A 24771-nucleotide genomic window follows, 5' to 3' on the forward strand; every position below is an offset into this window, starting at 1 on the left:
TTTTTAAAAAAGATTGTAAACAACCCTATGTAACAGGAAGGACTGTTTTGGGTATCTGCTGTCACATTTTACTGGTCAAATATACTAGTAGCTATTGCTTTTAAAATAGGAATTTAGTTATCACTTTATGCATAGGTTCACACTTCATACACACACACACACACACACACACACACACACACTATCATGTAACTGAACACCTAACAAAATAATTTATTTCCATTGAATTATTTTCTCATTTTATCCAGTAACATCTTTCAAGATGTTTAAAAGATGCACTGGCTTGAGGGATCATGGTTGCACAAGATGTTTTTGGTTCTCTGTTACGAAAATAATTACAAGACAGACAAAGTTATGCTGAAATAAGCCTGATGAAATTCAGACAGTGAAGGGCAAAATTTGGTGACGGCTGTACCCAAGAGCTTTGTTTTATTGCATCTTAGACAGGTCCTGCAGTGGAATCATTTTTTTTCTAGTTATGTAGGGCAGGAGTAGGCAAATTAAGCATTTCTTGACAGATGGAAGAAGCAGTATTAGTGCATGACTGATACTGGTCAAAAATGAAAGCAGTAAGAGCAGGTATTGTTGGTGCCATCCGTTGTGTGTTTTAATAGCCCAACTCTACCTAGACCTGTGCCAAACAAGAGGGAAGGATTTATGGGACAGGCAGGCAAGCAAAATATTAGGCTTTACAGCTACTAGAACAAATGAAATTGCTTTTCTGTAACAAGCCTAAATTGCTTTATCATTTTTTAAGGTAGAAATATTCTACTGAAACCAGCATAATCCTTACTCGTAAATCAGATCACTGACTTTGGCTGTATCAGTAATGTTACAGAGAAATGATACTATTTTTTTTACCTTTCTCTTTTTAATACATTTGCATTGCAGATGATCTCTTCTGTCTTCTACATTAAGTAACTTTACAGCTTTTGTAAAAATGGATTTCACAGAGCAATGCCAGCTAATTAAGCCTTTAAATGGTTATGGAATCATGGAGTCATCCTATTTGTGGTAGATTCTCAAAAAAACAAACTGCATTAGTAAGAAGGTCATAAACATAGTAACAGTTTATTACGACTGAATTACAGCTGAAGGAACAGTAGGATAGTTTCTGCCCAAACGACAGACAAACATCAGTACATACATGCACAATTACCTGAGAGGTTTAACAAAAAAACCCAGAAGTAGTAAGAGTTTTCAGCTGCATCTCTGGCCTAGGGATACTTCAAATACTTTCCCATTAACTGAGTACAACAGAAGAAAGAAAATAAAGAGCAAGCGCGCAGTAGTCCCTATCTTCCATGCCCTTGAAAACACTTCGGTTTCAATTTGACGCTCTTTGTCATTACGACTTTTTTTCGTGAACTGCTAAATGAAAACATTTTCAGTGCAACACTTGCATGGGTATGTAATTAAGATGCCAGAACAGCTGACTGGGTTTACCAACTGGAATTCAAGGGAATGTGTATGTTGCAAAATGAAGTGGGGCCAAATTCCACTTGGAGGAGTAAGGCTCTTGCTTTTTACTCACACAGTTAGACCTCTGCCTGAATTTAAACTCTTCCTCCCTGGTCAGTGATCCAACTAAGTAACGCAGAATAAGCCTGACTCTCTGCTTTACTTTTGCTGAACATCAAATGTCCAATTGTACTGTACAGTCTGTATTTTTTAGCTGCTTTGGCTGTAAGTTCACCCTCCTTGAGAGGACATGTGATCCTGCCTAACAGTTGAAAAGTCACTTTTTCACCAGTCCAGCTGACTGCCATTCAGTTCTACGAGGCAGTAATTCTGGTTTGTTGACCTTTGTCGGAGTGTACTACTATTAGCTTCAAAAGAGTTGCTTTGCCTCAGACAATAGCTGTCACTCAATAGTTCTCATAAGGTTTCAACTGAGAAATAATGAAAGGTGATTTATGTGAGGGGAGTCCTACAGTACCTTATATGTAGTTTTGTTTTCATTTACTTTTTTATTCTGGCACATTCTTTGTATTTGAGTGCATAGTAGGCTTCCGTTGTTTTATGTCATCACCCTCCTCTGGCTGCAGTGAAGAAGATGTGGCAGGAAAAATGCTGCAGTTCCATCCTCTGGTAGAAAACTGAGGAAATCTCTTAGTTCCAGTTCCATTGCAACAACTGATAAAGTTTCTGCTCAGAGCACAGGAAAAAAAATCTTGTTTAAGTATTTTCAGTTTAGTAAAAAGAAATGAAAAAATATTAACATCATTACTAACTGAAGTCATCAAATTATCTAAATATTGCAACTGGAATGACATTTGAGACACACCAATTTGGGAGCAAATACAACTGCAGGAAATCTCAAAAACAAACTGAAATGATGTCTTAGGTTAAAACTATACCTCTGTCTTGACTCAGCAGGTCTAAATGGGGCACTAATGCTTACAGAAATCTGATCTAGTACTTCACGTGTTTTGTATCAAATGCAAAGGAAGCCCTGAAATCTGTACTAGTACTCTACCTCAGCACTATCTGTAAAATGGGATGTTCCGAGAGCAGCCTCTCGGACCAGACCAAGCTGTTTAAACATTATCTTCTCAACTGATTACAGCACAGCAACCGCACGAAAACAGTGCTACCACTAGAAACTAGAATTTTATGACAGGGCATGGTGACCTGTGCTGCTGTTTTTCAGCTCTCTGGCATTACACTGATTTTAAAAAAATACGCGCTTTATTCAGTCTCTGTATTCTGTCAAAACAAACACACTGGCCCCTCAGCTATATATGGTATTATTAATGTCCTGTTAATGTACCAATAGGACTACATCAACTACTAGGGTTTGTTTCTTCACTTCTAGCCGTAACACATTGTGGGATTCTTCACTCTGTGACCTCATCATCAATACACACTTAAGTGCTCACTCGGTTATCAACAGGAGCCTGTTAGCTGTCATTGTGTAGGACCATATAGTCGCTTAGCCTAGGACAAAACCCCAACCATTAGCTCTATTTAATAAGTTTTTAATGGTGTCTGTTCTTGACCTATATAGAAACAGTATGATTCCAACAATTTAACTGTTTTTAAAACAAAATGAATGCTATGATTTTTATATGAGGCAACACACTGTACTTTGCAGAATGCTGTGATAAGGACTAGAAAGCCTGCTGAGCTATATTAGCTTTAACTATAGAAAAAGGTTCCCTTTTCCTTCCAAATTATCATATCAGTAGTCCTTAGCCTGAACAGGGTTTAGAATGTCAGATGACATGCAAAGGCTTCTGGAGTTGAGTTGCAGTCCACTGATTTACCTTTCAGTGATGAAATAAAAACAGGGCAGTCATTTCCAGTAAGTCTAGCTCTCTTGCAAAATTCAGGAAGTAGCTTGTTCCACCATACAGCCTAATCCAGAAAAAACACACAGCAAAAGTGTACATTAACAAAAACTACAAGTAAGAGTATGAAAGACCTGTTAAATATACACTGAGCTAAGCTCAGATGTGTACAAATACAGGTAGGTTGTGATGAACTTGTTAGTTTACACACTGCTTTGACATGCAGTGGTTTTGCACACATTGTATGTTTCAATTTTCAGTCCCAACTTTTTCTACTCAAAAGCTTTTACACAGCGCCCCTTAGTGCCTCTTTATATAAAAGGTTATAAGCTAAAAATACCACGTAATTGGCAAGACTAATGCAGTCAGAAAATCAAGGATTATCCCTCCAAACAACTCCATGCAAAGTGATGAACAGCATTACTATAAACACTGCTCTGTCTCCTAACCTAATCTGTCAGCTTCCAACAGCTGTGGTAGTGAATTATGAATTTTGTTGATAAGAATGGAGGGAAAGGAATTTCCTTTTTTAAATGTGGTTAATTATTTTCTTCTACCTGAATTCAGAGTCTGTACTGCAGCATCCCATTCAACTCTAACTAACGTGGAAATAATCAAAAAAACTATTTTCAGATCTGACTAAAAAGCACAGGTCTGGTTTTGAAGGGGGTTCTATTCTAGTATGGCCATCTGGTAGATGATCACCTTTGGTAACTCTGGCCAACAAAACCATGTACAGTTAACTGAGTAGCTGTGATGGGCAGTGGAGTGAACTTCTGCACTTGTGGAACACTGGAATAAAATCAGATACAAAATAAAACCTCTGTAGATGCCCAAGTGGAAAATGGGCCATAAAGAACAATCCACTAGTGCACCAGTACCATTCTGAGGTTATAGTATCAGAAGATGTCACTAGAACACAGGAAGAACATATTTAAGTGTTTTTATTTGAAGGACCATGTTCTTTTATCAGTTATCACTAAAATGTCACATTATGCAACACTGTCAAACAATTTAGAACACTGATTAGTGAGAAACTAGCTAGTTCTTCATTTATGATGGATAAAGAACATACTACTCTCCCTTTTTAAGGCACTCTGCCATATGAAAAGACTACGCTTTAAATCTACTAGTCACAGAAGAAACTGGGAAAAAATGAATGCTATTAAAATCAGTGGGAACTGAGATACGGAATTTAAATGCCAAGCAAGAAGTTGAAAGCAAGCTTAGCAATTTAGTTTGTTTGAAGGTGGTCTATTTGATCCATCCAGAGTCCATCTGTATGCAAAAAAAACCAGAAAAAAACAAACCAAAAAATACTGAACAACTTTAACAAAAGTAGCTCACCCGATTGTCATCTTTCAGCTCATGCTGAGCATATAATACAGCTGCATCAGGACACCTTTCGAGAAGCTGGTCAATGGCTTCCTCATATTTGCCTAGGCGGGTATTGCAGAGAACATGGATGGTGAGGCCAACATTGCCATCCTCTGTCAGAGGCTCCAAGACAGGCAGAGCTGAAGCTATGTTGATTGACTGACTACATAGAAGAGACTGCAGGCAAGAAGAAAACATATTGTTTGGATTTAACACAAACTTTGCAAAAAATATGCTAACTATAACCTTAGAACAGAAGCCCTTACTTACTAGAGTAATTCTGAAATACTATTTCCTTTAATAAATGCTACTGAAAACCAAGAAAGCTAGTTCAGAGTGTCCTGCAAATATAATTAGTGTCAACATATCTCTTCAGTATTTTTTTCTGCTATCATTTTAATGGGCCTTTCAGTTCAACTTGGATAACCTGGGGGGGGAGAGAGGTAGGGGGAGGAAAAGGGGAGTCTGCTCAAAAAATTTGTTTACACATACATGAATATTTGCAGAATGGATCTAAACTGTAAACAGTAAGATTTAAAGGTTTCATACCTGTAATTTTGAGATATCTTCACTGTAATATTTAGCAGATGGAGATCCCAGTGACATTATTAATGTTACCCACGGGAAAATCAACCCAAAATGATTACAGGAGTTTATCTACACAAGAAAAAGTCAAGTTTCAATAAAAGAAGTATTTCTGTTAATGACAGTTCCATCTGAAATGCACCACAAGTGAAGAAAATTTAGAATAACATCTACTCTTTCTTCTGGTTCATACAATTTAGTAACAGATGAACTGGAATCTTCTATTTAATTCTGTATTTCAGATTTCCCATTCAGAATACTTTAAAATTCATCTTTCACACACTTTTTTCATTTAGTCAGCTTTGCAAAACTGCAAACACTCCACCTGACAAGCGGCCACCATTTCATTTTAACCCTTATTTCTATCCAGAGCTGAGGTTCCAGTAGGAAGTATATTTGAAATGTCCCCAAAGAGCAGAGTCCCCAGAGCCTGCAATACCTATCATCTCGTAACTGCACACTAACTTACTTGCTTTCAGTCTTGTTTCTTTTAAGAGATAAACTGTTCAGAACTAAAATACTAAGGATAGTATATGGATAGAATTTGGAGGTACAATGTGGTCCTAAAACCTCCTCTGAGTGGTGTACTTACCAGATCCTCTGTTGTTTTCAGTGGCTTAGTCTCAGGAAGTTGCTTCTTCAATATTCTTGAAACATACTGAGAAGTAAGCCTCAGTAAAAGCTCCTGAAGTATTTCTTTCTGAGAGCACACTACAAGAGCTTCCCAGAAATCTACCAAGAGCTGAGGAATAGTGCTTTCTCTGTTACCACACAACATCTAAGAATAAAACCATTAGAAGACAGCAAGTTAGCACAGAGTATGGTAATTATTTAGCAGCAGAAGTTAGAAGAGGCAGGAGGAACAGTTTTTCACTTTTACTAGAAGTAGAATTTTGGTTCCTTTTTTGTCTTATCATTCTCCATAATACAGTGCTAGGCAAAGTAAAAAGTTCATGGAATGATTTTAAGCTAATCAATTCTAAATGATAGATTTGTTTTCCAAGGTTTACTCCACTGTCAGAAATGCCAGCACACTGTCAGCAACTATTCACAGACAGCTAATTTGGAGAAATTTCTATATGCCAACAGCCAAGCAGGTGCCTTCAAAAGAAGACTCTTAAGGCCATGATAAGAGATTCCGTGTAGCTCAGTTGGTTGTAATGGTAGGATCCACAAGTGAGATGCTTTAAGGACTGGCATGACAATGAAAAGGATCATTACTTGGTTTCCAACTGGCTTTAAATAATAACACTCATTCCAATTTGAGCTTCATGACTTGGTATTTTTGATACTGGTTATTTCACAGTAGCAGATACAGAACTGCAGAATACCTACATTGAAGAGTACATGATTTTAATCCAAACAATGTTATTCATTGTAAATAAAAAAGGTCTATTCCCAGTCTAAACAAAGAAAACTTCAGTGATACCAGAAAACAATTCTATTTATCCTTCTTATAAACTGCAGAGACTCCACTCTTGTTTCAGAAATTTAGACAGAACATTCTATACCTTCATATTGAAGTCTGAGTCTTTAGAATTATGTTTCAATCCTAATGATTTCTTCAAAAGGAGCTTATGGAATGATTTATCTAAATTTTTTTAAATGTCACTAGCCTTAGGAAGCCAAACTACTAGGAAGTCTTTCAATGGCTTCAGGGTATTCTGACATCAGGGTATTCTGCATTGAAATGACAAGGTCAAAACAAAAAACTTCAATTTTTTTTTTCTTGATTTAACCAGTATTTCTTTCCAGAAGGTCCAGTTTCTGACTCTGTAGGCATCTATCATGAGCTCATCTCCCAGTCCTCATGTCCCTCTTTCTGAAGAAATGCTGAAAGGTGAGTGAAGGGGCAACCAAGGCTGCTTTGCTTACCCATATCACCATTATGAGAAAAATAGAAGCAAAAAATGATCACAGGCCAACCTTGAAAAAGGTATCTGCTTCCTCTAGTTCAATTTTACTGTTCTCATGTAAAGCCACAATGGCAGCCACCAGCAAACCAGGTTGCGTCTCCTTCAGGTGAACAGCAAATTCAGTTGGCATAACTGTTCCTTCCTTCCACTGTCTCAAGAGCTTTGGTTGCCCGATGAAGCCACAACCCAGTACTGTCTACAAACATAGTCAGATAGAAATCATGTAAAGAATTCAGTCCACATGACTTCAACTCAGCAAACACAGTATTTCCTCAAGCAGTGAAGTTTAGACAGATGAAATGAAGGAAAGTCAGGGGAAGGAAATAAATCCTTTCTACAATTTACAGAATAGCTCTCCAGAGACTGAGCTCCAAACCACATGCCAGAGCAGTGACTCTGAGCAAGAGGCCAGTTACCTGAACACTGAAAGTTACATGCTGTTGAAATGTGGAGACAGATCTCACTATGAAATCCAAGACACTCAATACACACAGAATTGTGCAAAATCACTGGCTGAAACGTCAACAGACTACTTTGCTACATTTCAGTAGACTGCTTTTGCTATCGATTTTTATTTTGAAAATACCCCTGAGACAATGATCAAAACATGCAACAGTAAGTTGTTTCTGGGCATCTGAGTGCTTTTGAAGGTGAGCATGACAAGATACTACTTCCACTTAGAAATTTTGACTTATTACTATTTCCACTTAGAAAGACAGTAGGCAAATGATGCCTAAGCAGATTAAATGAACTATACAAGAAATATAAGGCAGACCTAGGAGGAAAAATAAGATTTCATCCTGCTATGCAAACTATCTTTCCTTTCTTTATCTTTCTGAAACTGTTATTTTTTCTACTTTGTAACAAAATGCTTTTTAAAGGTGAGGTGCAACAGAACATTTTTTGATAGGTCAGCTTAAAAAGAAGGAAAAAAAGCCCAACAAAAACCCAACACCCAAACACCAACCACCTTATTCTCTAAATCACATTCATACAGCAGAATGTGGAAGTTTCTTTTTGCTCACAACATGAAAATTTCACTGGATCACCCTGCAAAAGCAGGTGGTGCTGAATATCACTCGTGAAACAGCACTCCAGAGCTCCCACTCTGCAATTCAAAAACTGCTAACTTTGAAAGCCCTCCAGGACTTCTACTGAAGTGTGGTATCTAACTTTGGAACAGCTATCAGTTTAAGAGTGTTTAGACCTCCAGTACCTCAGCCTCAGAAGGAGTCTGTATTTCAAGCTCTTGTCACCTTTTAATATTCAGCAGTCCTGACCAACCTTAACAAGAAGTAATTTACAGACTGGTCTCAGTCTAAAACCACATGTGAACATCTGTGACAGAGAGCGCTTCACTAATATTTTTCCCCCACTGATGTGGAATTCGTTGATAGCAGTGAAGTAGGTTCTGATCTGATCTTACGAAGGGTTAAGTGCTATGATTCCATGTAACATGGGAAACTGTATACAGAAACTTTAGTTTGTGTGCACCATGGACATTGTGCTTCAAATGCAATTTTATAAGGGCTGTTTGCATACATTTTTTGCATGGGCGTATCACATATTAATTACATCTACAGGGGTGTAAAAATGCTACTCTACAACCCTGCCATAGTGCTGAAGAGCACTGGCTCTGCAGAGCTTGTGCTACACCCCAGAAAACAGCATTTAATTTAGCAAGAATTAACAGCTTCAAAACTTTCACTTACTTGGTAAGGCTTTGCCAAGACTACCGTACCTGCAGGGTATGCAGTGCAGTCCCAGCATATGCCAGCCCTTGATTCTACTGTAATTAATTGCAAATATTCAGTGGAGGCTCTACAGCATATCGGGAGGAAGAGTGACTGGAAGTTTCTTTACTGTAAGATACAACTTAAAGCCAAATCTACTGATTTGAGCTTTGCAAAATGTGAATAGCTCATACTTTCAACATACTTTACCTCCTTACAGGAGTCCATCTCATGTTCATACATCGTCAGGTCTCCCATTTTCAGAGCCATGAAGGCCTTAGTAAGTGTCAGGACCACTGATGGCATAATCTTTTCTACTTTCTGAAGGTACTTCACAGCTGTCACTGGACATACATTTCTCATGCAGGGGCTGCAGAGGATATGAGGCAGCTGCACAGGGTCAGCAAGACAGAATATTTGGAGAACTTTATTTGCTGATTCCTGTAGAAATGAAAACCATTTGACAGTTTAGACCTTTCTAGATGTACATTCTGTTATGGCATATGAAGGTATTGCAGTTTTGTTTGTTGTTGCTTTGGAGAGGGGGAGTGTTTTTGGATTTTTTTGTTTAGTTTAACAGACAAGTACAGCTTATATATCAAGTCACAGTGCCTTGCCTTCTTCTTTCCTCCCCACTGGTAAAAGTAAAGGATCTCTAACCAGCAGTGATTCAACCCATATTCTGGGGTGGTAGGAGAACATCCACCACCACAGTGAGTTGATTTAACCAACCTGTATGATTTGGCAACATTTACAGAAAGAGTTTGTTTTGTTACAGAAATGGGAGATGAAAGAAATTTGAGGCAAAGCTTTCCTAAACTGTGTGCAAGTAGGAACCAGATCATTAGCAACATACATCATGATAGCTAAACTCATACTACGTTGCTTGAAAACAGCCCAAAGCACCACAGGTGCTGCTTTTTGACAATAAAAATTGGAGAATAAAAAATATGTGAAAAAGAACAATGATAAAATTAAATAAGCAGCTCAGCAGTTTCAAAGGGAATTTAATTGAAATTTTATACAGTTCTTAAAATCAGAACTAAACAGATTAAGAAAATACTCAACTTGTTCCTACCTTACTTAATTCTTCATTTAAGTCTTCATTAAGAGAGTGAGTTAAGTAAAATATAAATCCTCTCTCATACGTATGTACTTCATCACCTTCTGAAACTAGTCTCTTTAAAACTTCAGTCATGGATAAACCTGACATTCTGTAGTATGGCAAAGCAAGGTGGTAATCCTTTGTGTCAAACCTAAAGGCAATAGAGAAGGAAAAAAACCCAAAACAAAACAACTAAAGGAAATACTTTTGCCATCACTGTAGGAACTAAAATAATACATCAAACAAGGTTGCAGACCCACCAGTATCTGCAAATACATAGCTCATATATATAGCTCAATGTAATATATTGTGTGTTCAATGACAATAAAGACGAGATACTGAAGAGATTACTAGATAAAGTTGTTCTCATAGAACGTAAAGATTTATATATGCAATACTAGTGTAAAATGATAAAGAATTATTGATTTTAGTTCTAAGGTTATGTTACTGGAAACAGAAGCTCACCTATATCACTTTGTCATCTAGAACATACCTGCTGTAGCAGTCTCCTAAGGCGGCACAACTTTCTCTGAATGCTCTTAGAATTTCTTCTTTCTCATCTGATTTAAAGAAATGAGGGTCCATTATAGCTGCTCTGACCAGTAAGTGAGCCTCACTTAGCAGATGGATGCAACTCTCAGTTTTTACATTTTCATAGGTTCTACTATAATCTACCTAGAACAGACACAGGATATACTTAGGCTGCTGGCAAAAATTAAGAATACACAGGAACAGCGTTAACGAGGGCAGCAGCCATTTGAAATAGGATTATAGGGGCTGTTCATGAGAAATACATTACTTTATATCCAGCAATGACATGCCCCAGAGGTTAATTAACAGTACTTAATTTTAGTCACCAAACCACAAAAGCAGGAGATGGGCAATACCATTTCTCTGTAAAGCTGAATGGTTGAAACAGTGTTTATAATATATAAATTCCAACCAGGCTCTGACTCAGAATTTGTTCGTGATTTGATGCTGTCAGCCTTTCTGGAACTAGAGAGAAGGAGAAAAGTTGAGATTTCAGTCTCCAAATAAACATTATGGAGCCAAAAAACATCACAAACTTCGTAATTTAGATGCAAAAATACCGGCTAGGTCTGTAATGCCTATCTTTCTCAAACGCCAACGATAACCTTCGAAACAACACAACTGGCAGAAGAAACTGTATTTTACATGCAGACAATAACAGTATTTTGAATCACCATTCTCCTTCCTGGCTTATCCTCATCGTCTCCTGAATACTGTTCTAGGCTTTAAGAAATACTGACTCAAGTAACTCTTCAATCAAGTATAGCTGTCCCAATTTTATTAATGAACTGACTTAAATAAATGTGATTTCTGAATAGCTGTTTTAGTATGGCCGTTCAGCTGTTTTATGAAAGGCCCTCAAAAAAGAACAGGAATAGCAGTTCTCACAAAGATGCCTCTAGCTACATGCACGCTTTAAGAACATCTTAGGCCAAAATATGATCCTTCTTTTGTCATGGATTACTATAGTGGTATTTGTAACTTTTCTTGGAAATAACCCTTAGCCAAATGTAAGATATTTTCATTTTGTGTTACAACACGTTTTTGTTATTTTAACATTCCTTATAAAACTTAAGTTTTTTTACAAACTTGAGTGACTTACTTTGTTAATTTCAAGCATCTGTGACCCTATCCTTATTTCTTCTAATTCAGTTAATACAGTAAAATTGAAAAAAAAAAAGCTTGGTTTCTTGTTCTCATGCATTAACTAGAAATTATCTCCACTTCTTCGAAAGGAACCTCTCTTCAACTCCAACACCCACAAACTGAGCACTGTACACAGAGCTACAAATAACTATCTCCCCAAGAGACACAAATCCTTACAGCATCTTTCTTGTAGGCTTTCTTCTTTCAGTAATATCTTCTGTGTCCGCCTTAGTCAAAAGAATTATATGGTTTTTGAAATGACAGATAGCTCTTGGTCCTATAAAAAGCTGCATTCTTAATGTGCAGACATCCAGTGTGACAGGCGGACAAGCCTATAAAGGGAAGTGATTGTTTTGTAATTTCAGTTAGCATGTAGTTTGAGTCTTTAAATGAAAAGTAAAAAAAATATGAAGAGGTAACCTTTTTCCAATGACAATAAAAACATTCACTGGCTTTACTATAAGTGCTTCACTTACAAATAAAAATAATCACAAAACTATGACATAAATCATTTAACAATGGGTAAACAAAAAATCATTTCACTCTTCAAAGCAACTGCAGTTTTAGCTGTGTCTCAAATTAACAGACCCTGAGGGAGATGCCTTACATGGAAAACAGTACAAAATAGTTTGAATTTGGCCAAGTTGTAAAAAATTACCTGACATGGTTATAAAAGTCTTGATTTCAGTTGGTAACTGATAGCAGAGACTGTTCAGGTGTCTACACTCCTCTTACAAAAACTGTTTTTTTCAAGGATACTTGAGAAACATCATCACTTACACTACGGGAAAACTGTACCCTTCATTCAGATTTATGCAGCAAAGCATAGAATTTAGTTTAAAAATATACATGACTTTATAGCTTTTGATGTTTTTGAAAACACAGCACTAACGGCATAGATCTTAAACAGCAATAATGGATTGTGTCATTGAGACATTTGTAGACCACTAAAATATAATATGCCGCAGAATGAAGTACTAATTTCTTATGGTATTTTATTGGTTCAGCTAATAGAAACTAATGGGATTTCATAAGGAAACATTAGAAAACTAAGTGCCATACTACTGCCCCCACCTTCACGGTCGTATCAATATATGGATCCTCATCACGAGCTGCTGCTGCACTGCACCGCACTGTGAAGCACTGCAGGTTCTCACTAGAGGGAAATATGAAACCACAACGACGAAGGAAAAAAAAGAAGACTTGCTCAAGTCAAGTAGCCAAAGCTATAGAGAATCAGATCTTTCTCCTTTGTAGAAATGGGCCTTGAATGGGCATGCAAAAAAGACAGCAGAATAGAAAACCAGTAATACTACCAGCAAAATCATAAACCTTGTACCTTGTAATGACATGCAGGAACTGTGAAGTGAGAACTGCCTGCTCTGACTTCTCTGAATATTGGTAAGTAGAAATCAGTTCTACTATCTTCCCAACAGAGTAGAGATATCCAACATGAGGTAAAGAGAAAAAGCAGAAGAGACTCAGTAGTTCTTTCTTGATGTCAGTTTCCTCATGGGCTGTCATAGAACTTCCTAGATATAACAATAAGAAAAGCATTTTATATACCTCATAAATCAAAAGCTAGCAATTCCTTTGCAAGCCTGATACCTAAAATATACTATCAAACCTGCCCAGGCTGTAGACTGGTTTTGTTAGTAGCTAGTGAAGAGAAAAAGTACTATATGAAGACCAGTGTACACGCTGGATCAGTGCACAGGCTGCAAATGTGTATGCCATGTTATCTCATTTGGAGGCATTTCTAATAAAAGTGTGACTGTACCACCAAGTGAAGACATTCTAGAGGGGTCACCACATCTCTGAGTCCTGTCAGATTCATCACAAATAAACATCCATGGACTGAATGATCAGTGTGATCTTGGACAACTACGTGTGAGCTGGGATGAATGGTCATCCAGAGCTGCAACTCACCAAAATAAGTGTCCTCAATTAAGGGAAAGAAAGACTGGAAATGGCATAATTTATTTATAAAGCTGCTTTGGCAGGTAAATGCTGTGTTCACATTCTACAGACCCTCTTGTCAAAGTTGTTAGTAAATCACAAGAGAACATAAGACAGCTGGAGTAATGGCAAGTAGCTTGTTCTTTTGAGTCAGCTGCAACTTAAATGAGACTTCACAACTTATCAGGCAAACAATCCCAGACTGGGTGAGCAGTCAGTTATGACTGATAACATACAGCATCAAATTTTTCCGCAGGTCTGTTGTGGCTTGAGCTACTGTGATTAGTGAACCCCTAAATCTACATTCATCCCTTTAATTAAAACTTTAATTAAAGCCTGGAAGAAAGGTAAACTGTATCTTAATGATTATTAAAGTTTACTACTATGATTTCCACTGTTGACTAATGAGGGGCAGCCTAGTATCTTCTAACACTGAGGATAATTTTATTATGCAATTTAAAGAGTGACTGTTTTGTGATGTAAAATAACTCAGTGTTATAACTAGAGAAACTGATAAAAGCTGGTTTAGTCTCTCTCTTTTGGTGTGGCAAATTGGTATTTTAGTTCAAGGTTTATGCAGAACATACAGAAACTAAAAGATTTTTTAATAAAAGCTCAGTTTAAATCATTTTCAAGGAAAGAAAGACTTAATTTAAAAACAAATGATACAGAAACAGTCTACAGAACAGAATATACAAAGAAGCTCTTTCCATTCCCAGATCTCCTGTGACACAGGCCATAATGCATCCATGCATGTCCATATACCTGTCTGGTATACAGGAAGCAGCTGAACAGAGTGCAGCTTTGTGTCTTCACAGAAGCCAAAAGGCGACTGGTCAGGTGTAAAACATCTAGAGAAAAGAACCCAAAAGAACACCAGGACCTCTGTGAGAAATTATTATGAGCTACTCTGGACAAGTAAACAGCACGAGCTAAAAAGACATAGCTGATGTTTTATACTCAACAACATGCACTCATACTACTAATGTAATTAGCATGGCAATGCCAAGAAGCTCACAGCACAGCTAGGGATAATATGCTTTAACAATGGGTCAGCCCTGAAGTGGTTAGGCAGTTAGACTAGATTATTGTTGCAGATCCCTTCCAACTGAAATATTCCACTCTATTAAAAAAATGGACTTTCTTTGGTATCACATTATTTCCTCAGCACAAAAACCACTCCAATCTTATAAAAAGCCCAGATGTCAAAATGCTAGGATTTTAATTTCCACAAGATGTGAGCCACAGCTCATTTTGTTTTTCTGTACAGAATTAGCCTGTAAAGGGCAAAATACATTTGAAATACCTGAAAAGCAGATACCGCACTTGGAAGCACTTTGTGTCTTCCGTAGGTAACTCTGTGTATTCCAGTGTGATGGGTATCTCACATAGCTTACTTTCTTCCCCAAGCAGTTCTGCTGGCTTCTGACATATGATGAACTCATCTAATTCTAGCTGCAAAGTGTGTGTTGAAGGACCTTCACCTTTCACACCTTAACAAAGAAAATGCTGTATTACCTGTTCAAGCCATTCCATTTAGCAGTAACAAAATTATATGACACAGTATCAATTAAATACTTCAATTACAGCTTCCTAACTAGCACTGGCTTCATCAAACCATGAGATTTTGAAAACACCTATGCTAGAAGATGAGAACAATCCTTTACTTAGGCTTCAACAATCTCAATACTCAAGAGTGAAGACTTCTGAAAGAACAAGTAAACTGTTCATTAGAAGGCAAGTCCAGGGCAACCTGTGCTGCAAATGGCTGCCCTCAAATAATGTTGGCTGAAGAGGTTTTCAGAAGGAAAAGGCAGCTACAATAGAAAGTTGTCTTATCTTAAACTCACTTATGGTCTGGAAATCAAATCCTAACAGCACTCAAGAGTAATTTGAACTTTTCTTCTTAGTTTTTAGGAATAAAACCAGCTAGGTGCAGGATGCCACTATCTCAGTTAAGATCCATCTTCACTCAGTTAAGAACATTCCAGCTTATGCTTTCCCCTTTTTTTTGGTACAGTGTTCAGTTCAAAAATACCATTCTTTTCAAGTTTCTTCAATTATAAAGGAAGGATTTTCCTCAGGTTTGTTGGTATTCAGCTGATACTTACGGAAATGTGGGAACTGATTCCATAGGGACTGATTTTTTGCAATACACAGGAACGCAACCTATTTGGGTAAATCTATTTCTGGGATTTCTAGGATTCTAAGGCAAGCCCCTGAAAAACACAAAGGACTGAAAAAAGAGAATTTGCTGACACCTTGTTTATGCAGGTTCTGAGTCTTGTTAGTAACAGTTACAAGAGTGCATATGCACTGCCACTGTGTAAGCCAATACACATGGTTGACTTAAAGGTTCATTACATGCTTCCTCCATTTGGCCTCCCACTTGCCCCTTAGAAGAGACACAGTTATCTGGGCAGTGACACTAACAATAATTTTTCTGAACATAGCACACTGAACTACTGCTGTTTTGGCCCATGGCAGCACCCCAAAACAGGGTCCTAATTCTATCTCTGCAGAGACTGCACTATCCTGAAAGCACCTGCAGAATGATGGCATATTTTAAGAGTTACCTCCAACAGCAGGTGGTATAACTCTCCATGTACTAGAATATCCAGCTGACAGTACTAAGATGATTTGCAAATATTTTCTGAAGGGCAATTCTCTACTTTTAGAATATTTTAGAATAACACAAACCAGAAGATTATTGGAAATTTAAAAAAAAAATTAAAAAATAATTTTTTTGTACTTACCTCCATCCACAGGCTTTTCTAGTGTACTAACGCTATGTGCACATTGCTCTGTCCTGTCTGCACTTTGCTGGACCAGTTCCAGTTTCAGGATCAGAACATCCAGCTCTGTTGTTATGGCTATATGTCTGGCACAAAATGCAATTTCAGCAGGAATGAAGTTATCAATGTGTAAAATTAAGGAGCGTTCAAAGTCTAACACAGTCAAATTCTGGTTTATAAACAGGTATTTCAAACAGAACATGACTAGTTTATTTTTGCAGCCCACAAGAAGATCTCCATTTAGAGGACAGCATGAAATGCAGAGTGGAGGATCTGAAAGTGGCATTTCCACAATTGACATCTGTTCTTTTAAGGTTTCACTGTATGACTCTTCCATCTTGTGACCAACCATCCGAACACAAACACGAGAACTCCCTGCAGACATGCATCTCCAGTTCACGTATGCTCTGAGGAAAGTTGCTTTGCTTTTTTCTTCAATTGTCACCAGATAGTCTCCTTAAAAGAAAGCAGTGATAGTGATATATTATTATTATGGAATAGGTATAGGTTTTGAGCTCTTTACCTGCTATAGTACATAGCAAAGAACATCTTAAATTCTCAGCTCTTACATGAAATTCCAAAACCCATTTTCACCAATTTTTCTCCAATGAAATCTGAAGTACATTTTTCTTTGTTGGGTGGAACACACTTCACGCATCATTAAAAATAAAAGAACTCCTAGGTCTAGGTCCAGACTAACTCCCAAGTGAATCCACTTTACAAACTGTGATTGCAGTCGAGGTGTTTTCCCCCTCAGAATATTCACTATGAAGAAAATGTTTTGTTCTCTAAAGAGCAGGGTAACTCTCAGACTCATGAAGAGCTGTGGGATCGACTGCACTGACCGCCCGACACGTGCTCCGAAATAAAAAAAAAATAAAAAGGGCAAGACGGCAAAAAAACTCAATGTGCTGCCTTTGCACTTCCCACTAGCCCGAGGACTCCCAGCCCATTGCATAGCTCTCAAACCAGTACATTGCAGAAGCTGGCGCTTCTGCAAGGGCCAGCCCCATGCCGCCCGGCCCGTGGCAGCCAGCGCTTTGCTGGGCCTTAATCCCCGCCATCCCCACCTCCTCCGGCCCGCCGCCGTCTCCCCAGGGCCCAGCTAGGGCCGGGCCGGGCCGGGCCGGCCCAGACCAAGCGCCTCCACCCGGCAGAGCCCCCAGGCCGCTCCCCGCTATGGAGGCGTCCGAGCCTCCCCAGCCGAGCGCTTCCGGGCCCGTCGGCGAAGCTCACTGACCTGTCTGGCTGTGCGCCATGCGCAGGACGGGGCCCAGCGTGGCGAAGGAGCCTAGGGGCTCGCAGCGACCCTGGTCGCGCAGGGCGAACACCTCCACCCTGCAGCTGGCCGCCGCGCTGGCCACGAACAGTACGTCGCGGCCGCAGCAGAAATGGGCCGGCTCTTGCTTGCAGGGCACTACTCGCTGCGACCCGAACGGGTGCAAGTTGTAAAGCTGCACCATGGTCCCTGAAAACCTGCGCTCCCGCCGCGGACAGAGCACGGGAGCACCCCCGGCGAGAAGCGGCTGCGGCGCCCTTCGCTTCCGCACCGTACGGCGGCGGCGCGCGCAGCGACCGAAGCCTCCTCTCGGCCCGCGGCGAAACCGGGTGGTCGAGTGGGGAAGTGAATGTGTGCAGCGCCGGTACTGCACTCGCCGTCAGCCGGCGGCTCGTCCTGTGGGGCGCTGCATACACGTTTCTGTGTGGCGCTGGCGTAACTTCACGTTAGCATGGTCGGGCATCCTCTAAAATCGCAGCGCCCGGCGCGGGAAGCGACCTGGTGAAGGGTGTGATGCGCATGGAAGAGGTCGGTACTGAGTAGTACGGGACGGAGAAGGCTGTGCCACACGCGTGGGGCCGGTGCCCTCTGGGGCCGTTCCGTCTTCTGAACCAAAACCAATTTTTGGTACAGCGGTTCGTTCTTTTAGAACTCTGTAAACTGTGCATACAGAGCATGCTCTACAGATGCTGGTTACAGGAACTTCTGAAAATAATTCACTTCAGGGTATGTTTAGTATATGTAACCCCTTTTTCTCTCTCCTGGTTTTCTTGAAAACAGGAAGGGAAAAAAAAACAAAACTAAACCTCCAAAACCCCAAAACACTAGTTTCTTCTTCTCTTCGGGATTTAGGACTGAAAATTTGAACACGGCAGATCAGCAGCCAAGCGCCCTACAAGTTAACTGTTTCCAATGCGTATAAAGCTATAGTCATTTGAACATACCCATTAAAGGATATCAATTTTTGGGGTGTTTTTTTTTTTGGGGGGGGGGGTATTTTTTTTTCTTCACAAGGCAAATGTAGGAACGTAAAAGAAACCTGACAATATTCTTAAAGCAGGTAAGAAATCTACACATCTATTTTTTATGTGAATCAAATGCAGGAGGTAGTGGGGTGGGTTCCAGTTGTAAAGTTTTAAACACTTTTCAATGATGAAGTTTTATGTCCTTAGCAAAGGTATTAAGTGCTAGTTCCATTTGAAAGTGTAATGGCATCTGCAATAACTAGTCAGAAGTACAGTATTAGTTAACTGTGGATACTTAAACATCTTCAGAAAATGTAGGTTCCTTTAGATCATGCAGACAGGCTTGGAATAGTAATAGTATTACTAGTGCTATAACAACCTGAAGCAGAAGCGGTTTCCTACTTGTGGAAAACCAAAAATAAAGGAGATGGAGAAGCTCTCAGAATGTGTTGGCATCCCAGGGACGTGTTTAGTTTCCCGAGTTTTTCTGCACATGACAAGATACTACTGAAATACACCATCTCAAATGATCCTTACTTAGCAAGGATGCACATACATAGTAAAGAAGAAAAAAAAATAGAAAGTAGAACCTTTAAAACTTTATTTGAAAACAGGCAAACAAGTAGATGTTCTACAAACAGGGCTCTGCAATTTTTTTTTTTTTTTTTATCTTTCTCTACATTTTGCCAGACTTAGTTTTCTAAGTACTCATCTCCTTCTTCAGCCTCTGCTTCTACTGAGTCTATGCCGACTTCTTCGTAATCTTTCTCGAGGGCAGCCAGATCTTCCCGGGCTTCAGAAAATTCTCCTTCCTCCATTCCTTCCCCAACATACCAATGCACAAAAGCACGCTTAGCATACATGAGATCAAATTTGTGGTCAAGGCGAGCCCATGCTTCAGCAATAGCAGTTGTGTTACTCAACATACACACAGCCCGCTGCACTTTTGCAAGGTCACCACCTGGTACCACAGTTGGAGGCTGGTAGTTAATGCCCACCTTCAAGAAAACACATAAAAGTTTTCCGTATGAGTGCTAAGGCTCAAAGACCTATTTCTGTTATCAAAAAGCACCATGGTTATGAACAAATAAAACAGATGACAGTTCTTCTGCACTTCATCAAAATATTTAACAGAGACATTACAACATTTTGGAATGACTGTTACCTCTAAATACTATGCAATTGCTAATAAACCAAACATTAAGCACTTAAAAAGCACTGCAAGTACCTTGAATCCAGTTGGGCACCAATCCACAAACTGAATGGTACGTCTAGTCTTGATAGAAGCAATAGCTGCATTGACGTCTTTGGGAACAACATCACCTCTGTATAACATGCAGCAGGCCATGTATTTGCCATGGCGAGGGTCACATTTTACCATCTGGTTGGCTGGCTCAAAACAAGCGTTAGTAATTTCGGCCACAGATAACTGCTCGTGATAGGCTTTTTCAGCAGAGATGACAGGGGCATATGTTACCAGGGGGAAATGGATTCGTGGGTATGGAACAAGGTTAGTTTGAAATTCTGTCAGATCTACATTGAGGGCTCCATCAAAACGCAGTGAAGCAGTGATGGATGAAACAATTTGCCCAATTAATCGGTTTAAATTAGTGTAAGTAGGGCGTTCAATGTCAAGGTTACGACGACATATATCGTAAATGGCTTCATTGTCTACCATAAAGGCACAGTCTGAATGCTCTAATGTTGTATGGGTAGTTAGAATTGAGTTGTAGGGTTCCACTACAGCAGTGGAAACTTGTGGTGCTGGATAAATTGCAAATTCTAGTTTAGACTTTTTGCCGTAGTCAACAGAGAGCCTTTCCATGAGCAGAGATGCAAATCCTGAACCAGTGCCTCCTCCAAAACTATGAAAGATAAGGAAACCTTGCAGCCCTGTGCAGAGATCAGCCTATAATGGGGTGGAAAAGAGTGGTGAAAAAAAAAAGGTATTTTGCAGAAAGCAGTATTAAAATAATCATTCAACAGCATTTCCTTATTAAGTATATTTTAGATTTTTATAATAACCCCCCCAGCATTCTCGAAAGGTGGTCTTCCTTTTTTCCTGTGTGCCTTTTACTCAAAAGTACCAGTGCCACTGTGTAACTTTTTCTGAATAGGAGTATTTTACTATTTACAAATTGCTTTATTAGCTGTAATGCCATTTTAATTCTACTGTAAGCAAGAGCAGCTGAGCACCACTATGATAAATTATTATAAATTACAGCTAGGTTTTATCTTTAGAATACATTTGTTCCCATTCTGGCTTTCAGCAAGTATCAGATGCTGAAAACAAGTTATTTAAAATTACAAAAATTGAAAGACAATCACCATTTAATTCTGAATCACATGATCCTATATGAGTTTCTCAGTGCAGCATCAGCCATTTTATTTTTTAAGTATTCAACCAAAATCTGAGGTCAAGGGTACTATTTTGCACCACTTATAATGGGCATGAAATCAAACTGAAAATTACAAATAATAAAGTGTAACAGCATTGTCACACTTGTTTAAGGCTTTTATGTTTCCGAGGTATCCTTAAAATACTTTCAAATACTGGTATTTCAAAACCTGGGGGAGAAAGTAGTAAGTTTTATTTACTAAATTTTTATTTAACTGGGGGCAGGAGCAAGAAGACTGAATTTTAAACAATAAACTATGCACAAAATTCTCAGGGAAGAAACCACATCAAACCACTGTTATAGACAGCTGTAGAGCTGTACCAATTATTTTAAATATGGACTTGCAGCATGAATTCGTACCAGTTTGCGAATGCGGTCTAGCACTAGATCAACAATCTCTTTTCCAATGGTATAATGGCCTCTGGCATAATTATTGGCTGCATCTTCTTTCCCAGTAATGAGCTGCTCAGGATGGAATAACTGCCTGTATGTGCCTGTACGTACTTCATCTGTAAGAAAACAGATTACCACAACATAGATTCAATCTGTTCAGTTCTGTGTATGCCACTTAGTGACTACACACTAAGCGTGCATGTCGAAAGAATGTAGACAGCATCCTTGACTATAAACAGCTTGCCTGACTAGACTAGAGAGCTGGCACAACTTCAGCTCTTTTGTTTAGGGGAAGACATCAGCCATTCATAGAACAGTATTTGTTCCTGAAAAGAGGTTCACTCAGAAAATCTACATTACAGGTACAGACAAGATTCTAGATAGCAACTGAATGAAACTCTGGGTGCAGTGCAGCACCCTTGAAAAGTTTTGCAGTTTTCCAAATGTTGTTACCTGTAGAACATAATTTCTTTCAAGTCACAATAACCTCAAATGTCAAAACAGCATGCAGACACACATCTTTCAGACTATAGGGTTCTGATCACACACACACAAAAATAAAAACCACTACCACCACAAAAAAAAAACAAACCAAAAACCAAAACAAAAAAAACTCAGACCATAAGTAATCTGTAGGGACTCTTCACTTTTATACTGAAGGTCTTTAATGTTGGGTACATACCAACAACAGTTGGCTCTAGGTCCACAAACACTGCCCTGGGAACATGTTTACCAGCTCCTGTCTCACTGAAGAAAGTGTTAAATGAATCGTCTCCACCTCCCACAGTTTTATCACTAGGCATTTGACCATCAGGCTGGATTCCATGTTCAAGACAATACAGTTCCCAACATGCATTGCCAATCTGTACACCAGCCTGACCGACGTGGACAGATATGCATTCACGCTGCAAATTGAAAACAGAACAATGAGATATGGATCTACCTGTCTTCCAGATTTTCTTCTCATGATAACTAGTCATCTGTGGGTTGTATCTTTCCATGAGCTTTCTCTGCTTCAGTATCCCCTGGTTGTTCTTGAGTGACTACAACTCATCAAATTGTCTGCTGCTTGCAAGATTCTACTTACCTTAGCTGACTCGTGTGAAAGTACTGGAAGATCTTGAATACAACAGAGTCTCTATTAACACATAGGTGAATATAGATTCATCCTCCCTTACCATGCTGCATGGATATTTTAATATTCTGCTTAGTCTCTTTTTCACCTTCCTTTAGTCTTGGAAGACTTTTTTAGAGCATTTGCTAATTTCCTTTATTTGCTGCCGAATCATGTACTGCGCAATAATTCCTCCTATATAGGACCAATTAATATGTCTTCCTTTACAATAAGCAAATATCTAACCCCTGGCAATTCATACATATTTGGGTTCCTTTCTGAAACCATCCAGGAGTCCCAATCAGATGTCACTTGCCAACTTTTAGCCAGATACTTTGATTGTAAGCAACTGTGCTGTGAATGCTTGATCTCTCAATACCTTGCTTCTGTCTTATACCTGAGATGGAAATGAGCTCTTCTTCTAGCTCACTGTTATAGCACATCTAGGAAAAAGCTGAGGTGGAAAAACCCGGGCTGTTCTTTCCTTGGTAGCTTCATCAAATCCTGTATTCTTACTTTCATGTTTTAATTTTCACACCTTGGTTCTCTCATTAGCCTTTTGCCAGCGAGACTAATTCTGTGTTCCTTCCTACTTCTACTCAGCTGGCAGCCCGTTTCCAACCCTCTCACACAGCCTCGTCACCCCCGTCTCCCGGTGTGGGGCTGCCCTGCCGCGCCCAGCACCGGCGCGAGAGAGCCCCTGCACCCAGTCCTGACGGAGCACGAGGCGCCGCCGAATGCTGATCCAGCACCTCCCCTCCCACTGGCTACGTGCAAGCTCCCGGCGCAGTGCACACTAACAGCCCGAAGCGGCGGAGCGCACAGGCCCAGCCACTTACTGCCACGCTCTTTCCCGCCGCCCGGGGCACGTTTCGGTCTGCCCCTCGCCTCTCCGCGAGAGACGCGAACTTAAGAACAAGCCTCCGTTGCTTTTCTACATGCCCCGCCTCACCACCCGCCGGCCAGTTTTTATCCCTCCCTTTAACTATTATTAATATTTCTCCTCCTCCCCAGTCCTTTTGCCTTGCTGCTACTGCGGGGCGTTCTCACAGAGACTGCAAATCCTACCAGAGCACGCGCTATCACAGGCTCCCCAGGCCGCCGCCGCTACAGCGACCCTCCCAAGTACCCTTGTTCTGCCCAGCCGCGAGGACCCCGTTCCCCACCATAGCGTCCGACTAAGCTGAGACGCTCCGACTCCGCTGCACCAGGTCCGCCACCGCTCGCCCAGCAACACCAACTAACGACGGCCAACCGCCTCGATCCCCTCGCCCTCGCGTGCTGGCTCCCCATTGGCTGTCACCCGGGCGGCGCAGAGGCGAGCGGAGCTCGCTGATTCGCCCTCTCGAAAGCGCGCGAGCGGAGCTGCCTGCAGCGGGTGGGGGCGTCCCGCACTTGAGGTGCTGGGCTCGGCTGTGGGGGATGGGGATCGGGGGTGCGGCTGGGCTCTGTGGAATTGTCTTGGCTAGGGTGTGCTGCTGTGGTGTCTGTTCTTAAGGCGGGGGAAGGCTTATGTGTGCTAGGGGAACGGTGTAAGTGATTTCACACGGCTCTGGACAGGAACATAAGACCTCTGACAGCCTGGAAATTTCTTTTAGCCGAGAAAGACCAGTAGCTGGAGAGATGAAGCTGGATGTCCAGAGCTGAAGTGAGCACACTTAGCTGCTCTCTGGAGTAGCTGCCATGCCATGCCATGCCATGCCATGCCACGCCACAGATGGTATTTTCCTCTTTCTCTCCAAAGAGAAGCAAATAACAGATTTGCTGTTAACAGTAAGACCTGAGAAAAATTAAGATGAAATTGCTATTAATTCCTTGAAGCAAGTGATGTGTAATTCATGTTAAGCAGGAGTCTAACGTAAGCTGAACTTTAACTGCAGTGCTTTGGGTTTTTCTAAGGTAAATGTAATGGCAAACATGCAAAGATAATCACTGCCACCTTTATAATTTCATAAAAACAGATTAGTTTGTTAACTTGTTTGGTTTTAAGTCCTTCACAGGGAGGTGATTTATCTTCTTTCCTTAGGGATGTACGAATAAGTTAGGGTCAAGTTATTGCTAGGCAAATCTGCTGTGTATTCCTCATATTCCTGCCCAATATGACAATAGTTCAAGCTGGTCGGAATCACAGCTAAGACAGAGGGCCTTGTCCATTACATTAACTTGTACAGTTTACTGGAG

At 40.1% G+C, this 24771-nt stretch overlaps 2 protein-coding genes across 2 annotated transcripts; both read right to left on the minus strand.

Moving 5' to 3' along the window:
- Positions 1-1296: 1296 nt before the first annotated feature.
- Positions 1297-18041, minus strand: HPS3 (HPS3 biogenesis of lysosomal organelles complex 2 subunit 1). The gene is made up of 17 exons (XM_061452778.1): positions 17681-18041; positions 16402-16896; positions 14952-15138; positions 14411-14496; positions 13026-13218; positions 12761-12842; positions 11864-12018; positions 10897-11005; positions 10503-10684; positions 9983-10160; positions 9115-9345; positions 7182-7367; positions 5848-6033; positions 5220-5327; positions 4641-4847; positions 3270-3360; positions 1297-2148 (listed from the first exon to the last, which is right to left on the minus strand). Exons 1-17 carry the CDS (start codon positions 17901-17903, stop codon positions 2021-2023), a joined length of 3027 nt encoding a protein of 1008 aa, XP_061308762.1. The 5' UTR covers positions 17904-18041; the 3' UTR covers positions 1297-2020.
- A 1222-nt stretch (positions 18042-19263) lies between these two features.
- On the minus strand, positions 19264-22719 carry LOC133268934 (tubulin alpha-3 chain). Its single transcript, XM_061452784.1, has 4 exons — positions 22159-22719; positions 21444-21592; positions 19913-20593; positions 19264-19682 (listed from the first exon to the last, which is right to left on the minus strand). Exons 1-4 carry the CDS (start codon positions 22475-22477, stop codon positions 19377-19379), a joined length of 1455 nt encoding a protein of 484 aa, XP_061308768.1. The 5' UTR covers positions 22478-22719; the 3' UTR covers positions 19264-19376.
- Positions 22720-24771: the final 2052 nt, after the last annotated feature.

Source organism: Pezoporus flaviventris, unplaced genomic scaffold (genome assembly GCF_033815535.1).
Source record: "Pezoporus flaviventris isolate CSIRO_AGI_PZ_B2104156 unplaced genomic scaffold, CSIRO_AGI_Pfla_v1 ptg000013l, whole genome shotgun sequence".
Taxonomy (NCBI): domain Eukaryota; kingdom Metazoa; phylum Chordata; class Aves; order Psittaciformes; family Psittacidae; genus Pezoporus; species Pezoporus flaviventris.

Coding starts and splice junctions, on each gene's coding strand:
- HPS3 (XM_061452778.1), bottom strand. CDS start 17,903: ATGGTGCAGCTTTACAACTTGCACCCGTTCGGGTCGCAGCGAGTAGTG. Junction 14,497..14,951: donor GTGCGGTATCTGCTTTTCAG/GTATTTCAAATG, acceptor TCTTTTCTCTAG/ATGTTTTACACCTGACCAGT. Junction 9,346..9,982: donor TAAATGAAGAATTAAGTAAG/GTAGGAACAAGT, acceptor TCATTTCTACAG/GAATCAGCAAATAAAGTTCT.
- LOC133268934 (XM_061452784.1), bottom strand. CDS start 22,477: ATGGAAAGATACAACCCACAGATGACTAGTTATCATGAGAAGAAAATC. Junction 21,593..22,158: donor CCTAGAGCCAACTGTTGTTG/GTATGTACCCAA, acceptor GTTTTCTTACAG/ATGAAGTACGTACAGGCACA. Junction 20,594..21,443: donor TAGACCGCATTCGCAAACTG/GTACGAATTCAT, acceptor ACCCCATTATAG/GCTGATCTCTGCACAGGGCT.